Source organism: Accipiter gentilis, chromosome 7 (assembly GCF_929443795.1).
Source record: "Accipiter gentilis chromosome 7, bAccGen1.1, whole genome shotgun sequence".
Taxonomy (NCBI): Eukaryota; Metazoa; Chordata; class Aves; order Accipitriformes; family Accipitridae; genus Astur; species Astur gentilis.
The window spans coordinates 32,488,377-32,505,929 of record NC_064886.1 but is presented as its reverse complement, the minus strand read 5'-3'; the positions used below and the strand labels follow the sequence as shown (position 1 = coordinate 32,505,929).

Below are 17,553 nucleotides of genomic sequence, written 5' to 3'. Positions count from 1 at the left end.
TTTAGAAGTCATTTAAACCCAGCTGTTTTTTTCCCTTCCTCTACTTTTAAGCCAGAAAGGTGCTGTTATGTTTCTAGCCAGAACACTGCTCTCCAACAGCTCGGAAAAGAGCATCCGAAGATAATTTTTCGCCATGAAAAATTTATGGCGCTATACTGGCACATCGCATCAGGAATTCTAAGAGCTTTTCCTCTGGGACTACAAATCCTTGGCTGGCTAGGCACAGCTCTTCCATTTAGGAGAGCTCTGAGCACTCACATCCTACTCTGCAAATCTAATGTAAATAAATAAGGTAAAAATTCTACACGGTCAATCAGATTGAATCTGGAAGAGCAGATGCACGTTAAAGGTTTCTTTACCTTTAAAAACGTGGTTTCTCAGTGAAAGAGATCTCCAGATTTTTTTTGCTTTGAATTTTTTTCCCTGTACTAAATTAATTTCGACATATCTATATAAACACACATTCAAATATCAAATATCTAAAGATAGCATATTGTAGTACTTGAAAGTTGTTTTACATATCAAATGTTTAGTTTTGGTAAATTCAAAATTTAAAACCGAGACTTCAAAAGTAGGCAGCACAGAGCTTCGTAGCCTCTGCGGAGCACTTCAGTATTCACTGCCTTCTTCCTCAGCTAGAAAAGGGCACGCTAAAGATGCCATCTTCCAAAGCCAATGTTATCTGGTAATCCCTCCTTGACAAAACAGCAATAGAATGCGACCTGAATTTTGGACTCAAAAAAGAGATCAAAGTGAGGCGCTTGCTCCTCAGAGGGAAAAAGAAGAAAAGCTGGCTATGTATGAGAGAAATCAGCAATTCTGATCAGGCTCTGAAACACTTAAAAACTTTGGCTCTTGAATGCTCTGAAAAAACCCTAATTTGATATAGTCAAGCTAGTTTTCTTCAGAGGCCATCCTAATTCCTTTAGAATATCCTTAAGAAGAAACTCCATGGGGTTTTTTTGTGATCTTTTGGGTACAACAACATACCCAGCATTTACGAGTTTATGAAGCCTCTGAACAGCTGTGCTTTAAAAAAAAGCATAATAAAAAAAAATATCTTTGTCTTACTAAAAAAATGTGTACTATTCAGGCAGGTCTAGTGCAAAACCTTTAGCAAACCTAAAAATCTCTTCAACAGCCTTGTTTGTCACATGGGAAAAACCAACTACACTGTAACAAAGTAGGGAAAAAATGCAGATATTTGGAAACCGTATATACAATGGGCATTAAGAACTACATAGTCATCTAATCTTTCCTACTGACTCCCCCAAGATGCAAAAATCTTGAGATCCAGTAGCATAACCTAGCATCAACACAGCTATTAAAGACGACTCTTTTCTTATACTCCACTTGCAGCATGTCTGCAATTACTCAGAAAAAAAATTAAAATGCATTTGAGGATGACAATAGTGAGATCATCACTTCTTACATCACATCTATTAATGGTAGGATTCAAAGAAAAGCAAGTGCAAGTAAACAGACCTGTCCTCTAATTAAAATTAGGTAACCTGTTAAGTAGCAAGGTTAGAATGGAAAGTATCCATTCTGAGATACTGCTAAGCTACAATTAAAATCTGCAAGTTAGAATGATCCTTACCATTTGCTTAAGTATTGGTCAAAGCAGAACATGTGCATTACTGCAAGCAATAAATACCAACCCTAACAAACATTAACCTTTATTATTAGTGACTAATGATAATAAAAAGTGCATTTATACACTGTGCCCTTGCTATTTCCCTAATTAAAGTTGAAAATTACTTTTTACAATTTAATTGGCAAATAGCATTTGAAAAGGTTCAAACTACACTGTTTAGTCAGGACCAGCCCACAGAGCGTTTGCTTCTGCAGCCCCTTGGAATTTGAACTCCTTGATCTCTTCATCTCTGTATATATTTGAGAGGGAAGGAGTCTTTTCCCACAGCTGTAAAGTGCCATTTCTCTTGTCCATGAAGAAAATAACAGTAGAATTCTTTAACTCCATGTTTATTTTTTTCTTAAGTGCCTGAGGAAAAGAAGGATTGCCAGTAAAACTGCAAATCCTTTAACAAGCTTATAGCATCCCAAGAAGATTAACAACTAAAACAAAACTAGACCATAAATGAAGATATCTTTCTATTTTTATAAGGAAACACAGACTAGTTAAGGTCAAGTCACTGGCAGAGATTTAAGACACCTATTGAACAGACAGAAACTCTCCAAATACACGGTCCAGGTTGACTAAAGAAACTTTCTGCTTAGGGAAAAACCTCAAGCAACATATTTTCAATGTTGCCTTTTTTGTATCTGAAGAAACAAAGTAGAGTATAGATCTGATGCCAAAAGAAAACACATCTGGAAACATCAAGATGTGCAGAACATACCTCTGCAGAAAAATTTCAAAGATTACCTACAATAAATAAGTAAAAAGAAAACTAAGCAAAACTTTATTTAATATAGAATTAAAGATGACGAACTCCATTATCTTTTCATCAAAATTACGTAAGGGTTGGTTTTTTCCCCCCCCCATTTATTTTGTTGGCCTGGAAATTCCAGGGTTGAGATGATGTGAAATGTGTCTACTCTACTTTGAGGGACAAAATTAGCCCCATAGTATGATTTCCCCCATTCTTTTTTCTTTTCACATTAGCTATTTCAATAATCTCTGTGGCATTTTATGAAAAACAGATGAACGTTGAGAAGATTATAAATCTTAATTTCAAAACTATCAGCTATAGAGAACATAGAAGTACATTACGTGATATCTGATCCCAAATGAGGCACCTGCAATTGATGGATATAAAACCATAAGTTTATTTAATCCTACATCACAATTCCCATGAAAAATATTTTAAAGACCTTGTAAAAGATGCAGCAAAAGGAGTAAGTTGTTGGTATCTGTCTTTTCATACGCTTGAAGTAAGACTATAATTTTAACACTCTTTCTTCTCTTTATCTGCAGGAAAAAAAAGAACTTTTGTCTGACCATTGTTCAGATAAGACAAAAGAGCTTCTCTTGAGGCTTAACCCTATTTCTGTGAAAATGAAACAAGAAAAACAGACGAAAAAGACAGTGATTAAAAAACCCCACAGCTTTGGTTTTGTTTTCAGTACTGACATTCCGACATTTACAATCTCACTCTCGGAGAAAGACATCCAAACCACAGAGTCTGGCTCAACCAGCACACAACATGGCAAATATAAACCAATATAAGTCTGCTTCACATTTTCTTAGAGTCCATTTTTAAGTCACAGATTTACATCAGCATTACAAAAGATGGGAATTCCTGTTGATCAAGCCTGCATGCTTAAGCAGAAAGGAGAGAGAGAGAGAGAGAGAGAGAGGGAGAGGGAGAGAGAGAGAGAACTGTCAAATCGTGCCAGGATACAGTTTTGTTGATACTTACATCCAACAATGTGGTCTTATTTCTAATCCTGTACTACTATTGTTCATGAGGCGTTATCTTAACAAGATAACAAATCTTAACATCAGTGACTAATACCAGTGCATCTTTTAGCTTTTAACAGTAGATGTTTATTGAAAAAAATCAGCTGAAGTTACATCAGGTTGATCAGGACTTACTGGTTTGGCTGTTGTACAAGAAAGGAGCTGTACAACTGCACTGCCAAAAACAATGAAGTGAAACGTGATTAAGAGTGTTTTGGTTTTTTTGCAAGTATTTTAAGGATGACTAGCAGGAATGAAAGAAATTACCTTATTTCAGCATTCAGGATAACAATATCTTTTCTTCCTGGATATACCACTGTATAGAGAATGGCATTTTTCACTGAATTACTTTAATGATTTAGAAGATTTTTGAACATATACAAAAATAAAAACTTGGAACTGCAAGTAAAGGGAACACAAGCTGCCCACTCAGCTGCCTTCAGGTTAATGAAAAACAAAGGAAACATTTCTGCTCATACTTCTTTACCTTCTCAAGATAAAAACATCAACTATTTTTATAGGATGCAGCTAACATCTGTCCGCATGTTTTTAATGCGCCAATAATACGACAGTTACTTCAAGCTTATCTTTCCAAAGTATTTTAAAATTAAAAATTACTTGATACAAAATCATCAATATAGACCCTTCAAATTATGGTTCACTCTCACTATGTAATATACTACTTAGGTACTGGACAAACATTCTCACAAATGGAACAAAGACTTTTTTTTTTTTTTAAAGATAAACTAATTGGACTATTGGTTTACCTGTGGTTCCTATCTCAAAGCTTCTTGGCTGAGAATGGGTTTAATGATTACCTTTTATAACCTATGTACTTAAGCTGCTGCTGCTTCTGCGTATTTTGGTTTCAGATATGGACACGTCTTGCTGTCTAACTAGCTGGTAAATCTAACGGGAGAAATAAAGAAATCCACTATACAAGGATTCCTGGACCCAATTAACGCCAAACAAATATAAATAAATAAGGTAAGTGAAGTTATGATTTGCTAAAAGACAATGATTAGAACATTCTAAATACATAACTTTAAAGAAAGAAGTTGGGCACAAAGCTGTAATAAAATTCAGTGACCCAAGCCCTGCATTCCTTACAGGGGCAATTTTCTGTTGTAGGTTTAATCTTAAAAGTTGGATTCATGACAGTCTCTTCTACAAATCTTTAATTAAAAAAAAACCAAAAACTCGCCGTCTTTATAGTCCGAAAGTTTCTGAAGACCAGCAGTACTGAGATAGGTGGTCTGTCAGTTTAAAATGCTACCCTTTTGTAGCCAAGAATTACTGGATACTAGCTAAGTTGCCTGAACATGATGCATTCCTGAATTACTGTCTGCATAACTGCAAAATTATCTTCAACATTCAGATTCTAGTAATTATAGCTGTAGGGTCTGAGGAGAGAAGACACTTTTGAGAATCAGGTCCTAACCTGATCAGTTCCTTTCACCATCTCAGGCTGTACGTTATTCCAATACTATGGGAAAAAAGCAAAATCCCCGCACCCCCAAGTCTAACTTTCAATTTGAAAACAAACTATTTACATTCTAATTCTAAACAGAACAAAATGTTCAGTAGAAGACATTCACAGCGAGTCAACATGGAGAAGACGGGCGATTCTTTTTGAGGCAAAGAGCTGCTAATTAGACAATTACAGCAGACAACACTTGGTTTAGCAGATACTTACATCTCCAAGGAACTGGGACCAGGCCTAATTTAACGAAGATCAGAAAGAAGGTCTCCTAGATAAGAAAACAGAGCAGCTTTTGGGAGAAAGATTAAATCTGTCTGGGCCTCTGGAGGAATTCAAAGGAGGGACTAGCTATAAAACCTAGATTGTTCCAGTAAGGACATCCTCTCAACTGAATGTAACCTGAGACAGAAGATAAAGACGTTCACTGCCAGGTGGGTATGAGGAAAATCCACAGCAAGTCAGACGGATGAGGTGAAGTAGTCCTAACGCCTCTTTGCTTCAATCTCCGAGTAGGTAGCAAAATGGAAGTCCTTTGCCTGCGAATGAGAGTGTGTGTGTTATGTGTATGTTTTCTGGCAATACTTACCCACACTATTTTGGACCCATATCTATCAGCAAAACTCAAATAAACATTAATATGCTGGACTGATATTTTGTTTTTATTTCTTTTGAGATTTCAGCAAGTAAGCCAAATGGGAAAAGAAAGCTTGAGAAAAAGAAAAGGAGAGAACAACGGAAAAGAGGATGGAGAATCCATTCAGAGTCATGAACCCCAAACGACGAACCTACAAAAGCAGGCAAAACTTTTTCTTTTTCCCCTTCAGTCCGTGTGCATGTGAAGGGCTGGCAGAGGGAGGCAGTAGGCGGGTATCTGTGCACATGCATCATCATACAAAAAATGCAACTGTATCCCAATTTAGCAGTGATGCACTAATATCTTGACAACTGCTGAAAGAAAAGAAAAATAAGACTGCATCTAAGAAAGCAAATTTCTGAACCTTAGAAGATTCAGATTCTTCAAGTGCTCATAAAAGAATTTCAGTGTTTAATCAAAGAGTGGAAAGGGAATGTTCTCCTATACAAGGTTAGATTTGAGACCCGCGTAATCCAAAGGACGGTTTAATAAAGCAAATACACAGGAAGGCAAAGTCCAAGTAACCGTACTTTTGGAAACAGCAGAAGCATGCCACATGATGTGCATCTTGGAAAGAAGAGAGAAACTTCACATAGTTTAATATATTTATTTGGAGAAGCTGTATGTTGAAAGCTGAAAAAAACAAAGAGTTAGTGATGACAATTACTGTAATTGTATTATGCTGAAAATTATTATTACAAATTACTTCACCAAAACATCTCATTTTATTTCAAGGTGGGCCTCATCAGTGGAATCTGTATGATTGTTGGTACAATTATTGGCTCAGGTATCTTTGTTTCTCCAAAATCAGTACTTGCCAATGTTGGAGCTGTGGGTCCTTGCTTAACCATCTGGGCAGCCTGTGGAATTCTTGCAACATTAGGTAAAGGAGTCAACAGATAATTTGAATCTTTGCTTAAATCTTTCTGTTTCTGCATACTACTCTCATTCCACAAATTGGCTAATAGCACTTAGATCAAAATCAATCATATCCTGAGTGTAGCAGTACTTGGGCAAAAATTTAAAATACGTACTCTTTCTAAAAGAAAAATGAAGTTTTTAAAATTGTAAAGCCCATTTTCAGTTCATTTTGAAAGCAAGTTTTAGTTTTGCTTACTTCATTCACTAACTGTAATAAAGAGAATACTTTTCTACTTAAATCACAGGCAAAATATGAAATTTACCAGCAGTGAGCTGTTTTTCTACTTGTGTAACTGTGTAAATCTAATTCTATCATCTGAAAATTTAGCACTAAGCACCTCAAAATACTTCAGGAAAACAAAAGGAATTCTTTGGCCATTGTGTCAGGTACATGGCATATTTATGCAAGATGACAGGTACAGCAATAAGTCTAGAAGTATCATTGCATTTTAAAGCTGAGCTTAGGAGACATTTTACTTAAAAACTGTGCAGCAAGTCTATTTTTTTTGAGTTTCCAAAAGGTAGGTCAGCCAGTGCAGTTAGCACTTAGGTGCTTCTTATAGTGTTGGTTTTCTCAAACAGAAATCCAACATGAAATGAGAATGCCTGTACTTTCTTTGCTGAAGTCTTAAACACTAATAGTAGTAAATACCGGGCTGTAAATTAAAAGTTTCAGTACATTTTTTTCTAGTTGCTCACAATTATGATTTTATTTTGCATATATAGTAAAATGTACAGAAACACGAAGATTAATGCATTGTATGTATCCATTTCCATAACTTCTCTACCTATGAAAAAGTGATAATCTGTTCTAGCCAGTCATAGCTTAACAAGTGTATGAACTAAACCAGTAATAAATGATTTCCTCGTTATTCAGGTGCACTTTGTTTTGCTGAGCTTGGTACAATGATCACAAAATCCGGGGGAGAATATCCTTACCTTATGGAGGCATTTGGCCCAATTCCAGCATTTTTGTTTTCTTGGACAAGCTTACTCGTCACAAAACCCAGTTCATTCGCAATCATTTGTCTCAGCTTTGCGGAATATGCATCAGCTCCTTTTTATCCAGGCTGTGATCCACCCCAAGTTGTCATCAAGTGTCTTGCAGCAGCTGCCATTGGTAAGATTCATACTTTTTAAGAAAGAAACAAGATCCATAATTGCATAGCAATTTCCATTTGGCCCCCAGCAATGAATGCATTTCCGCATAGTGAGACTTCAGTAAGTTAATCTTCATGAAGACACCAGGAAGAGACGCTACACTGAAAACAACAGGAAACTTTGGAACACAGTATAGCAAGTCCTTCCCACAATAACTACTTCAACAACACAAAAAGGATAGGTTTAAAAATGGTTTGTTCCTAGCCTAAGTTTCTTTCACTCTTTATTTAAAGATAGACACAGTTGTGCAATGAATGCTTATCTCTAGCAGAAAAGGAAAAAAAAAAAACATTACATGTGGAGATACTGGTTTTGTATTTATCAGAATGCTCTGCAACTTCAATACTTTTTTTTGGTTAAAGGTACTGCCAAAATCTAATTCAGAAAACTGTTTTTCCTCACTATTTTAGAAGTTATCCAACCATAGTATGTTAAAAAACTGTATTAATAATATAGACAAACAGTGGAAGGAAAAAGCAGTACAGTAAATAAGGGTGTGGGGGGGAGAAGGTTCTAAGAGGCAACTTTTCTTTAAATTCTGACAAATTTAACACAGAAATTCATAAATTTATTTCTTCTAGTGATAATTACAATAGTGAATTCACTGAGTGTGAAGCTGGGAAGCTATCTCCAGAATTTTCTCACAGCTGCTAAAATGATCATTGTCACAATCATTATTGTAAGTGGAATTGTTCTCCTTGCACAAGGTAATTAAATATACTTGCAAAGTTATTTTAGCTTCTGCTATGACCATTAAAAAGTTTCCCATTGACAGAAGTGGCACAACAATAAGGCTCTCTTGATTCAGTGTTTTAGTTCCAGATCTTTTGGGAACTACGGTATTTTCTTTTAGAGAAGAGGGTGGGTGGGAAATGCAACACTGCAGATCAATTAATAAAAATTGGTATTAATTGATTTTAACAGTGAGATGTTTCAAATCATGAAAGAGATGTTGAAATGTTTCTTCTTTTGGCAGGGATTAAAGGAATTAATTTCAACACTAATCAGTAATCTATGTCTTATTTGCAGGAAAAACTGAAAACTTTGAAGATTCTTTCAAGGACAGTAAAATTTCTGTTAGTTCTATCGGTTTGGCATTTTATAATGGACTCTGGGCATATGATGGATGGTAAGGTATCTTTACTAGCATTAATGGTTACAGTTTAACAGCCGTTAACTGGTTTATTCTCTCCCTGTAGAACTCAAAGATGTGATCTGAAAAAGCTAACACCCAAACTGTTATTAAGAATCTCTTCATAAATTCCAGAAAAAGAACACCAGTTTGGTTAACCCCCAAACCCAAAACAGAATGAAACAAAAAACCCACCCCCAAAACAAACGAAGACCCCAAATCCCTAAAACTCCCAAATCTTCAAGTTGCTGTTTAGTAGGGAAAGAAACTGTACTAGATCCTGAAAGAGCCACTGCTTTGCTGCTGAAGGTGCTTAGCTACTGTGGTAATGAGAAGAACATAACACAGTTTTAATACCTTTATGTTACGGAAAAACAGCCTTCCCAGAGCCCCTACAGGTACCCCATCAAATTCCATTTCTGGTGAAATATATAGTGGTGTTTGATTAGTACAGCAGAACATAAAAAAAAAATTGTCAGAATTCATAAGGTTCAACTTTCAATTTTTTTCTTATTCAGTTTCATTTGGAATTAATGTAAAAACATTGAAGTCTTCTTCCCTGAGATGCTTTCAATTTTAAATACCCGGATCTATTTATCCATTATTATTTACCACGATAGATTTAAGAAAACACTTCAAATTTGAAAATAATCAGATAAGGATGGACTTAGGTTTTTGTGTTCTACATACAACATTTATATTTAATACTCAGAAGAGTGCTTTCTAGAATTATTTTCATAAGCAGCAGCTTATTTACTGGCAGGAATATGTAACTTCATTGGCCACAGTCCAGAAAATAGTTTAGATGTTTCATTTCCTGAAACTAAAGGGAACGTCAGTTGGTCTAGGGCTCTGTTGGCACCAATCTAGTATCAAGGTCTGATCCATTAACGCTATTCTTAAATGTTCAAACTGTAAAAGTTTGCATATAGATCAGGTTTTGGAAGGAACTGATGTAAATCTTAACTTACAACAAAGCAAGTTCCATTTAGATGCTTAAAACTGAATTTATTTTTAAATGGATTACTCTTTCAGGTTCTATTTCCAAGCCTGAGTGTCTCAACTCAGGCATATAAGTCTGCTAATTCAGGCATTCACCTAGATTTTTTTAAGGGGGCAGGGAAACTGGTGTCTAAAGAATTATTTCAATATGTAACCACCAGGCACCGACATTTGAAAATTAGCATGTTGAACTGTAAATACCCACTCCTCCTCACATTTTCTTAAGTGGATGAGTAAAAATCTTGTTTTAATCTGGTCTACGTGCTCTAGCAAAAATAAGTATCTGGAAACTGTAATTTTGATAAATGTAACCCTTAAAAAGATTTTCATGCCAGTTTTCTAGACAATATGACTTATAAAACAATTGTGAAACATTAGCAGACTTGCTTCAGTCCTTGCAATGGGTACGCTTCTGCTTTTAAGACTCAGATATTGCAAAGCTTGAAGTTCGAAGGCAATCTTGTAAATTTGAGATAAAAGTCTGCCAAATTTTTGGTTCGTTATTCTGGGATATTTTATCTAAGGACTAAGACAATCTCATTTCTAAATTTCAAGAGATACTTCTAGAACTGTGAGGAGGAAAAGATAATGGAGGAAAAGATGGTAAACTAAGAGGCTGGTATTTGGATAAGAAGCTCACATAGTTCTTTGTCTTGCAGTTTTACCACTTAAAAGATGGGTTGTACTTTTTTTTTTTTTAACTGAGGAGTTAAAAACCAGTAACACAAGAAATAACACCTGACTTGATTAATGTATCAGTATTTCAACATCTAACTGCTAATAACATTGTACAAATATTTTTCCTTCCAGGAATCAACTCAATTACATCACAGAAGAACTTAAAAATCCTTACAGGTAAAAACTATGTAGGAAAGCAGTGTTTCTAATGACGAAAATCAAACATTTAATGTTTTTGTACAAGCAGGCATATATTTTCGTTCATTTTTAAAAGCAATGGTTATTCAAGGTTTGAGCACTAACAGACAAAACTAATTAGCATCTATTACAGGCTTCATAGATTTGCATTTTTCCTTTTTTAAAATTCTGATTTCCATGGCTCTACAATAAAGAAATGCAAGTACACCTGAAGAGCATATGAGGAAAATTAAGAGTCCATAGTTTACTATGACAACTCTACCAGTGATATAGCAATGTTGATGGAGTCTTACTTTTGCATTCTTTAGAAATCTACCGCTATCTATAATTATTGGAATCCCCTTGGTTACAGTTTGTTACGTTCTGATAAACATTTCGTATTTCACCGTAATGACTTCAACAGAACTCCTGCAGTCCCAGGCAGTTGCTGTGGTAAGCCACTTTATTTTATAATAGAGCATCTGAAGAAGGCTGTGTGTATTGAAGTCATGAGCAAGAAGGAACCTGGAATTTTTCTTAAGATACAATCAATTTCTAAGCTGTCACTGTCACCTTTTTCCTCATTATCTACTGTTATTTCCTCATCTAAAATTTATTTCAGTAATGCTTAAACAGTAGTTCTGTCATATCCCAAGGAAAAAAAAAAAAAAAGGAAGCAAAAGTAATGCAGTATTCAGGTAACATTTTGTAAACACTGCAGCTCAGAGGTTGACAGTTTTCCATAAACACCAAAAAGGTGGAAGGAAAACCAACATCTAACTGCTACTTTGCCCTTTTCAGTGTTTCCTGTATTTCTGAGAAATAAGCACATGCAAAATGACAGTAGATCAAAGTTTGTCATTCTGTAGACAACAGCAAGTAGTTCATAATTCACTTCCTTCTTACTCTGGCTTTTTTTTCTTAACAAAGCTAAGAAATATCCTTTTTACATTATTGCAAGACATACTATTACAGATAAAAATCAAAGATTACATGTATTTCTAAAATCTTAAACACATCTGTCCCTTCAGTTCTACTTGGTAAATTTTCCATGCAACATTTGTCTCTAAAACAACTGCCGAGAGGTCATGCAGCAATTTTTCCTAATGTTAGTTTTTGGGGAAAACAAACAGTATGTGACAAGCATGCAAAATACAGTGTAGCACAGTGAAGTACACTAATGTAGAAATACTTGAAAATGTTAAAAAATAAAATGTTTTAAAATGTAGAACTTGGGTGCATTTCAGCATCTTGTTCGCACCAAGAGGTACAGCGATGGATATACCAAGTTAAATCTTGTTTAATAACTAGTCCTCTTCAATATACTACTAAATTTACAATCTGAACAACACACATCAGCTAGCACTAAACTCAGACTAAATTAACATCAAAATCTCACAACTGCCACCGAGCAGTACAAAGGCAGCACAGCAAAGAGCAAAAGGAGAAGTGCACTGTATAAAAAGGTCTATACATCTGTAAGCAGACTTCTTGCTTAGCACTGATTAAGTTCCTACTACTGGACAAAAAAAACAACACTGATATTACACTTGTGCAAAACCAGAACTCTTTATGCTGGACCTACTAAAAAAAAGTTAACCACCCCCAACTAAAAACCCAAACCCCACCTGTCAAAAGAGTTTTAATTCAAATTCATTTACTGTAGATCAACATACCTGCATTAGATCTAGTCTACCCTGAGTAACAACTAACATACCATGGCACAGGTAAACACTGAAGTGTAGTGAAAGACCTTCGCTAGTTTTTCCTTTACGCGTTCACCCGTAAGGCCTAGGTTGTCATGCTGTTGCTACTAGTGTTACTCCTATGTAGGCTGAAACCAGCTTGTGTATACATGGTGCTCTGCAGCAATGCTTTTCGTTTTGCAGACACATCCCCAAACCAGGTGTCTTTAACAGAATTTAATTTCTGTCTATTTTTCACATCTGTCTCCCAGTGTTTCCTAAAGATGCTGCATCTCAAACACCATGACAACAGCATTATAAAGGACTGGTTCATGAATTAATCCAGCTCTTTGTTTGGCAAAGCATTCTTTAATAACTACACAAAATATACGACATATGTTTTTATTGGTAACATACCTTAGATACCCATTTACTGTACTTTTAAAGAGGCTCCAACACTACTGAATATGCCATATGGTAGTTAAAATGACAAAAATGATTAACTTTGATCCCACATCCCAGACATTCGGAGACAGAGTCCTTTATCCAGCCTCTTGGATAGTTCCTCTCTTTGTGGCCTTTTCTACAATTGGATCTGCCAATGGGACCTGTTTTACTGCAGGAAGGTAAGCTCCCATTCTAAATATCTTAAAATGAAAATTTTTAAAAGGATGGAAAAAATTTATATATACACTTATGTATCTACACACATAAAGATAGATTCTTCTGATCCAAATGTAAAAAATGTAATTAAGTACCTGCAAATCTAGCTACATTGTTTAATCTTCAAAAAGAAACAGTGGCTATGCAGGTTGGAAAAATTAGAAGATAAGGTCTCCTATTCTTAATTCAAAGCAGATATAGCACAACAGGGGTTTTTTTGACCCCTCAACAAGTTAAAAGCTAAGAATCAAACAGTTAAAAAAAATCTACCAGTAAGAACATGACTACACCACTAATGATAAAGGTAAGAATTGTAAAGAGAAGCTATTCCTATCAGTTGTTCAATGCTTCCATTTACTATTTCAAAATATTTTAAAATTTCAAATCCATCTGAATGTGATAGGGCTGTAAAGACCAACTTTTCTGACAGAAGGTTGTCAGTGTAGTTTTTTTGATGTGAAACAAATTAAAAAGGAAATAATTAATTAAAAGGGATACAGTAGCTAACATTTAATTTAACATTATTTTGGAAAAAATGCAAACTAACGATTCTGAAATTAGTTTCAGGTTCACTAGTTTAACACTGGTTATTTCCCTTACTTCAGTGTACTACAATACTCCTTAAATCCCATTGCATATCAAAGGAAATACTGACAAAATTATAGTCAGATGTAGCCACAAAATAAAACAAGCCTGAAAATCAATTTATTTATTTTTTTTTAAATGCCAGTTAAAAGTCTAGGTGCCACACTAACTAGATTGCCTTGTTTTTATTTTGTCAGACTTGTTTATGTTGCAGGTCGTGAAGGGCACATGCTGAAGGTGCTATCATACATTAGTGTTAAGCGTTTAACACCAGCACCTGCTATCATATTTTACGTAAGTATATAATCTAAGTACAGAAAAATTATCAACAAAAATTCTAAATACATGCTTTCATGATTTCTTACCAGCAATCTTGACACATATCTTTGACTAGACAAGAAAATTGCTAAATAAGTATTAGGAAAAAAAAGACTATATAAACCCCCCAAAGTCACACTTTGAACAGCTTCATTCCAGAACTGGATTTTAAAATTAAAATGTTTAAGAATCCACAGCATGAAAACAAATTAAAAAGTTACATGAATGATTAGTATTAGGCAAATCCTTTCACAGGATGTGCCTGAAAGCAAGCTATCACTACCCTATTTGCTCCCTGTAAGAATGCATTTACATCTCACTAAAAAAAATTCTATTCAACGAATACATTTAAAAATAAAAATAACAAGATATTCTAGATTTATTTTAACCATTTATCTTCAAGGTAAAACAAGATAAATTCAGAGTTCAATTGCTCTGTCGACTCCCAGCAACCTGAATAACCTAAAAATATATTTAGTATCTTCACTTACTCCAAGATACACAGTCAACAAATTAATGCACACAAATTTTAAGTCTTTTGACTTAAAATGGAATTAAGATTGCACACAAAAATAAACACATATTGGCAGGATGTGGACACTATCTTTAAAGGTGTTGCAATACATCTACCCAAATGTTTAAGCAAAAGCATTCACAGACCATACTCTGGAACACCATAACACACTGACACAAGTAAAATTCAGCTTTCTTATAACAGACTCTAAATTTTTGTTTTCATTTTTAGGGGGCCATTGCTATTATTTATATTATCCCTGGTGACATTGACACACTCATAAATTATTTTAGTTTTGCAGTCTGGATATTTTATGGTTTAACTGTACTTGCTCTCATCGTTATGAGGTTTACAAGAAAGGAACTCAGGAGACCTATCAGGGTGAGTTCAGCATTCAATATAGGTTTTCCTCCATTCCCATAAATACTGAAACACTAAATCATCCTAAATATTTGGATATTTAAACAACATTCTCAGGCAGATGCTTCCTTATTTGTTCCCCCCCCCCACCCCTTACCTGAAACCTAGCCATTTATTTGTAATTCTTCTCTTTGTTCCAGTTTTGCACTAGGACAAAGCTCATAAGGACTGGGAAAAAATTACACAATGTTTATTTTTACTTGCACAGACCACAGGCATAAGCCAGATTTTCAGTGATGGGAAACTGCAGTCAGCAGACTACCACTGAAAGAGTACCTGAAATAAGGCCCGAGGTCATTACACTGGAGTCAGGTCCCAGATTCATTAAAATGCAAATTTTTAAACAGCAATTTGCAATAGAGACAAAGAGACCTTAGTCAATGATTTAGCAAAAGAGTTTTCCCTATCCATATTCTTGCTACTCTTTCAAGTGTCCCACCTAATGACAGAAATATTAAAAGGAAAAAAATGCATAAGGCCATAAAAATATTCTTTTTTCATATGTGCAATTTCTATAAGAACAGCAAGTAATTTTGTGCTTTGTATCTTGCAGATACCCATCATCATCCCAGTCATAGTGACATTAGTCTCTATTTTACTGGTATTGGCACCAATCATCAGTGCACCTGAACTGGCCTATTTGTACTGTGTTTTATTTATACTTAGTGGACTTATAGTTTACGTACTCTTTGTTCATTTTAAATTCGACTGGCCCCAAAAAATATCAAGTAAGTATACCTTGGATAGCCAGCTCCAAATTCAACAAAACATTGCTAAGCTTTAGATTAATGACCTTAATGAAGCTCATTATATGGTCCATCCCATCTAAATCACATGAGCAGGGTGTGGAGGGAGGCAATTTTCCAGGCATATAGTAAGGGGCATATAATGAACTTTTCTGAAGGTTGTGATTTTAGTCCTTCCTGTGGAAAAAAGTGATGCCTGACTTCAGGAAAAACAAAACTTAATTCACAAAAGAGCAATACATCACTGTAGTAGCACAAAGAAACTGACTTTTAAAATTAACAGAACTATTTTATCTGTAAACTTAGTTTTTTGATTGTCTGTATTTCAAAATATTGCTTTAGCCATTAACTAAACATTAGCAGACATACATTCTTATGCCACAAAATAGTGTGCTTTGAGCTCAGGTTATCGCTTTCACTATACTTACTAAAAACATTAACAGCGTTAAGACCAAAAATGATCACAGTGCTGCTGAGTAAAGTAAAAGCTGCAAGAAACCAGTGTGACCATTATAAAATTATTTTGCATAGTCACAAGAGAAACTCTTTGCAATTATCTCAGGCAAAACAGGATACACAGATATTTCTAAAAGGGTAAGCAGAACCAGCTGAAGAGGACAGAATTAGTAGTTCTACAGACATTAAAAAAAATCCATCATCTGTCTCGCCTGCCCCCCGGATTTTTAAATATTATATAATTCTGCAATTAGAAGCACTGTACTCTAATAAGAGCAAGTTTAGAAACCCTGGAATGTTGTAGCTTGGGTCTTAAGATTGTTTTTATTCCTCTCACCTTTTTTGAAATACAAATACAGAAAAGACAGACAACTACTCACAAGGACAATTTCCTCACTTAGAAAAATAGTGTAAGTCTGAACAGAAACACTGTTATCTCATAAAGCCTCTAACAACAACTTTTCTTCTCAGAGCCCATCACTATGCACCTTCAGATGCTTTTGGAAGTTGTTCCAGCAGAAGACGTTACCGAATAAAAATTTTTTATATGTACGAGGTTGTTTTTAAGTGCTATACTGGTTGAAGGAGATTCAATTTAGTTTGGCACACATTTATACTTTTGAAATTGTTATGTTCATGCTGGTGTATTATTTTTTGCACCACTTTAATACTTGAAAAACATTAAATAAATTAAGAATAAGAGATTTCTGAGCCAGATGACTGTGTCCACCAGAGCTGTTTTCTTTGTTTGCCAATACATTACAGTATCTTGTTTTCTGCATTAGAACTACTCAAAATAAACAAGAGGAACTTTTCAGTTATGAAGATGGCAAAACTTACCAGCAACACAGTCAAAATGCTTTTGATCATGTTGCTGAAAGAACAAAGCAGCTGTCATTTACATCATCACATTCAACAGGCTACACGGAAAGCACAGAAATAACGTAAAACCAGACTAACCCATTCTCAGTTTCTCAGACCAAACGCTAGCTATCAAAAAACTGAAGGACTGAGGAAGTGGAAATCAAGTAAAAATGGAAAGCACAGCTGACAGGAAAAGAAGAGGTTGATTTTTTTATTTTTTTTTTAATTAAAACAAGAATCAATTAAAGGTTAGTTTCTCAGGAATCCATTTTTTCCAACACCACCCAAGTTATAGAACAGTGAATAAATGCCACAAAAATTACCCTCATCATGAATGTGACTTTACAGAGATAACTTCATCACCCTAGAAACACTCCATTTGGTAGGTGATGAAAATAAAATATGAAAAATAGATACTACATTAACATATAGATTACATTAACATATAGATGTAAGCAGCTTTTCCTTTTTCCTGCCCAAGAAACTTACGGATTCTAGGTAACATTCTTTACTATTCCCTCTGTGCAAATGGATAAAGAAAGGATTTTTAGCAAGTCACTTGTCAATATTTTAAAGTGATTAATTTGAGAACGACTGTTTATACTGAAAGCACAAGTCCTCTCAACAACTTCCAAGCACATTCATCCTAAATAAATAACACAAGACTATTAGGCAACTGGCTTAAGA

General features: G+C 34.9%; 1 protein-coding gene across 1 annotated transcript; it reads left to right on the top strand.

The window, feature by feature from the left end:
- Window positions 1–5,211: 5,211 nt before the first annotated feature.
- Window positions 5,212–16,538, top strand: SLC7A9 (solute carrier family 7 member 9). Its single transcript, XM_049804680.1, has 12 exons — window positions 5,212–5,707; window positions 6,280–6,427; window positions 7,343–7,585; window positions 8,208–8,333; window positions 8,656–8,755; window positions 10,571–10,615; window positions 10,945–11,068; window positions 12,823–12,926; window positions 13,746–13,842; window positions 14,612–14,761; window positions 15,354–15,528; window positions 16,474–16,538. The coding sequence occupies exons 1-12, from the start codon at window positions 5,603–5,605 to the stop codon at window positions 16,536–16,538; spliced, it is 1,482 nt and encodes a 493-aa protein (XP_049660637.1). The 5' UTR covers window positions 5,212–5,602.
- The last annotated feature ends 1,015 nt before the right edge of the window (window positions 16,539–17,553 follow it).

Excerpts from the sequence above, each read along its gene's own strand:
- SLC7A9 (XM_049804680.1), top strand. The coding sequence starts at position 5,603 with ATGGGAAAAGAAAGCTTGAGAAAAAGAAAAGGAGAGAACAACGGAAAA. Across the intron at positions 8,334-8,655 it reads AATTGTTCTCCTTGCACAAG|GAAAAACTGAAAACTTTGAA; the intron begins GTAATTAAATAT and ends TCTTATTTGCAG. Across the intron at positions 10,616-10,944 it reads GAACTTAAAAATCCTTACAG|AAATCTACCGCTATCTATAA; the intron begins GTAAAAACTATG and ends TGCATTCTTTAG.